At 36.3% G+C, this 4,350-nt stretch overlaps 1 protein-coding gene across 1 annotated transcript; it reads right to left on the reverse strand.

Annotated features, from left to right (window-relative positions):
* Positions 1-1,020: 1,020 nt before the first annotated feature.
* On the reverse strand, positions 1,021-2,413 carry LOC107866238 (ethylene-responsive transcription factor ABI4). The gene has a single exon (XM_016712386.2). The coding sequence runs from the start codon at positions 2,271-2,273 to the stop codon at positions 1,341-1,343; it is 933 nt and encodes a 310-aa protein (XP_016567872.2). The 5' UTR covers positions 2,274-2,413; the 3' UTR covers positions 1,021-1,340.
* Between the last annotated feature and the right edge of the window lie 1,937 nt (positions 2,414-4,350).

Below are 4,350 nucleotides of genomic sequence, written 5' to 3' on the forward strand. Positions count from 1 at the left end.
TATATATATATATATATATATATATATAATTTTTTATAAGTAACTTTTATTTTAAAACTTTAGCATAATAATGTAATTACAGTTATATAATCAAATAATATATTTATAATTACACTGTAATTACATTATGGTCGTCATAATGATAAAGCTGTGTAATTGGTAAGCTGATAATTACTACCATAAGAGTTACACTAATTCCATTTATCATGTGGCCTACAGACCTGTGACCTGTAGTGTTGCTCCAGTGGGGATTAATTTTTGGTGCACCAGTCTTATTAATGTGTGAACTTTTTTTCAAACAAAATCCCAATCCAAGACACGAGTTCTACCAAGGCCAAAATCAGAAAGAGAAAATTCACTTTTCAAAATTTCAAGCGATATGATTCCTCCTTTAGAAGGAAGGGTCGAATGATCGAAATCTCCAGTAAGTCAAACTAAGTTCAGCCGAAGAGATCAAAGTGAAGTAACTAATTCAACCATTTGGATGGACTTCCAATAAAATAGACCTCTTTCCAAACAAAGCGAACCTCATTACCACATTTATCAAAAAGATATGACCGCTAGATTGCAGAGGTAACCGGAGCCTACAATCAGCTTAAGAGGCAAAGGCTATCAAATGAACAAATCAGGAGATGCAACTAAGATTTATGATGGTTTAGTGTACAAGTAATAATTCATTTCAAGTTTGGGAGAATCTTTAGATATTTATATCTTTGAATTTCGGTGTACCAGTACTACTACCGCAGTTCTTCTGCCTGGAAGTTGAAAATTGAAAGAAAAGGCAAGATTCATGAATTGGAAATTGTTGGAGAAGAAGTTGTAGAGAAGTGCTCCAACAAAATGCATACCTAACTATTTTCTTTTTCATTAACCAAACAAATACTACATACTAAATGGAAGATTATTTTGAGCAAGAACACTGGAACGTTTTAACCATTTTAGACAACGCGCAAAAACCATAAATAAAGTAAACTAACTTATTTATTTGAAAACCAAAAGCTTATTAAGTGAAACAGATCGAAGAGAAAAAATGCATCACATAATTAAAACCCGATCAAAGCAGTATACAAATGATCTTCCTTTATATGTTTCGTCATATCCCAACTAATTTAAAAGCAGTAGAAAATCCTTCTTGTGCCTCGGAGATTCAGGAGCATGCAACAATTGAATAAATGCAATTTCCTCCGGAGTGCAAATTTCGGCTATTTGAACAGAAGCACAACCTTCAGCCATATGTGTGTATATATATATATATATATATATATATATCGAATACTACTCCTCCACTGTTCTTTCATGTTATTCGAGACAACAAATCTAATTGCAAAGTCTCTTCTCATTCAAAAATCAAACAAGAAGGGATCATTACCATAATCCCACATATCAGCGGGCGGGTAATTATCATCACCATTAGGCCACAAAACCGGATACCCTGGACATCCCACTGCTGCCACGGGGTCCGAAACAACCGGTGCGGCATTCACCATTTGAGTCGAACATAGGGACAAAGATGGACCCACTGATCCAACTAAAGTGTTTATCTCGTCATACAAACAATTTTGTTGCTGCTGCGGCTGATATTGTTGATTATTATCCTCTTGTTGTTGATGTCCAGGGTTAGGGTTTGAATCAGAACATACCGTCCATGCTTTAGTGGTCGCACTCTCGTTATATACGTCATCACCACAAGGTACATATTGTTGAGGGTTTTGTGCCATGTCAGCATATTGTACGGCAGGGTAAAATTCATACGGTACGTAATTACCACCAGCCAATACGTTTGTGGAGGGAGAAATTGGAGGTATATGTGCAGAAGAAGAGAAAGAAAAATCAAATCCAGAAGGCCTAGGAAGTAAAGGACGAAGAGTTTGGGTAGTAGAGGATGAACTAGAGCGTCTAGAAGACGTGGAAGAAGAGGCTGAGCTAGTAGTTACACCAGAAGGTTGTAGATTGAGTTGAGCCCTCGAACCATAGAGTATAATAGCGGCACGGTCATAGGCTCGAGCGGCATCTTCAGCAGTTGCAAATGTGCCGAGCCAACGTCGTGTCCGTTTACGCGGCTCTCGGATCTCGGCCACCCACTTGCCCCAACTGCGTTGTCTAACTCCTCGAAACTTGAATTTGTTATTGTCAGGTCCTCCTTTGCCTTTCCCTCTCTTGTTGCTAGTTGAGGTATCGTCATTAACCGCAGTGATGGTTTTTTCTTCTTGGTTGATGGGGTTAAAGTCTTGCGTAGGGTGGGGATGATGAGGACCTGCACTGGTGCCATTCATAGTGTATAGTTCCAAAGAGATGAAAATTGATTAAAAAGAGAAATCCGTCGCCTCGTTGTTTGTTTACCCAATGAGTTGAAAGAGAGGACTGTAGAAGGCTGTTGTGTCAAGGATAAATGGTATTTGTAAATGGTGGATGAGGGCGGTGGTCTTATATAGATGCATGCGCATTCTCGCACCTGTAATACACTTTGAAGGCAACTTCCTTTTGTCCATAGCAAGTTTCTTTTGTTTCATTTTGGACCTGACACTCTCGTAAAATTACGGGAAAAAAATGCTACTATATATATGAAGTTTTTAACGGGAAATAATGATAATAAATTTTAATTATAATTCTTATATTATTTGATTAGTGATACTTGGCTTTTAATTAACTAGTTCAGGTGTATACGCTTTGCGCATGTACCTTATTTTAATGAGTTTAAATATTACACTAAATAGGATATTTGTTTAAATAATAAAGATAAATATAATAATTAAATTTAATATCTTTTGAATATGTAAAGATGGAGAATTTTTTTTTTATTAAACCTAATCTTTATCAAAATTATTTTTAAAAGTCGATCGACATTCATCTATCATCTCTAAATTGCAACAAAACAATACAATGATAGAGACATCAAAATAATACTATTAAATCTAATCTTTACACACAAAATTTTTCAAAGTCGTCCGACACTCATCTACCACCTGTAAACATACGATAATAGAGATATCAAAATAATACAACTAAATCTAACCTTTACATAAAAAAATTCTCAAAGCCGACCAATATTTATCTATCACCTGTAAAATGCAACAAAATAATACGATAAAAGTGATATAAAAATAATACAATTAAGTTTAAATTTTACACACAAAAATTTCTTTAAGCCGATCGAGATTCATTATGTAACGCCCCAAAATTTTATCCCGAGACGCCACACGGTGCTTAGGGATACACATAGCCCAAGCTAACCCTCGGAGCCAGACACTACCTCAAGGAATTCAATTCAACAATAGTCATGCACAGCAAAGAGATATACTACATCGGGTTCAAGAGAAATACTGGAGAATATTAGACTGTACAACCAAAATATATTGAATGTCTGTACATACCAACCCTCTAATTTAACAAAGCCTCTATACATCAAAATCAAGGAGCCATTGGGACAAACCCCCAACTGACTCAACAGTACTGAAAGCCATAACAACAAAACGATATCACAAAAATATAGACACGGTCCTTGAACCATGAGGACTCACCACTGAGAAAACGTAGTGAGGCACCCGAATATCGTTAATGCGGCTGCGGCTGAGTACCTGAACCTACATTATGAGAAAATGTAGCCTATAGGAAAATATGTGGGTCAGCACTTTGGAATGTACTGAGTATGTGGGGTGCATGCAACAATGTAAATATCATCATCAATTTCATGAAAATATGCATATGTACAATGATGGCTCACTTGGCTTGAGTTAGATTGAAACATACTTTTCATGATCTCATATTAAATAAATCATATGATAAAAACCTCATAAATCATCATAAATAACTCAACTCTTCAACTTAAGACTCGGAGTGACTCGGTAATTCAAGAAACTCAACTCTTATGGACATGGGAGGTTCTTATAACCGACATAAACCATGTGAGCTACATGGAGTCCAACGTTTTGCCCTCCTAAGGAGAGAACCCCATATTAGCGGGAGCGTCGTATCTTGTCAGCGAGTACAACCTAAATTTAGTGATCACAATCTCATACTCGGCCTCTGGCCCACAATTATCAATATCAATCCTACAGTGGCACGTAGTTTCGGGGAAAAAACCATATTTACTGCTCGATGCTAAATACTACTCCCAGACACAAGCTCAGGACGTGTTAGGAAATCCACCACAAACATCATAAGGGCTATCACGAAGACCTAATCAAATTTCTTTCTCATTTATCAAATCATAATCAATTTGTGGATTCCTAACTCGACTCAAATCAAATCAATCTTTCTCAATACCAAAATGTATCAATTCATTAAATCATGACAACATCAATAACTTTGAGGAAATATCAAGACTCATTGTAACAACTCAATCTCATGAAT

This window comes from Capsicum annuum, chromosome 3 (assembly GCF_002878395.1).
Source record: "Capsicum annuum cultivar UCD-10X-F1 chromosome 3, UCD10Xv1.1, whole genome shotgun sequence".
NCBI classification, from domain to species: Eukaryota; Viridiplantae; Streptophyta; class Magnoliopsida; order Solanales; family Solanaceae; genus Capsicum; species Capsicum annuum.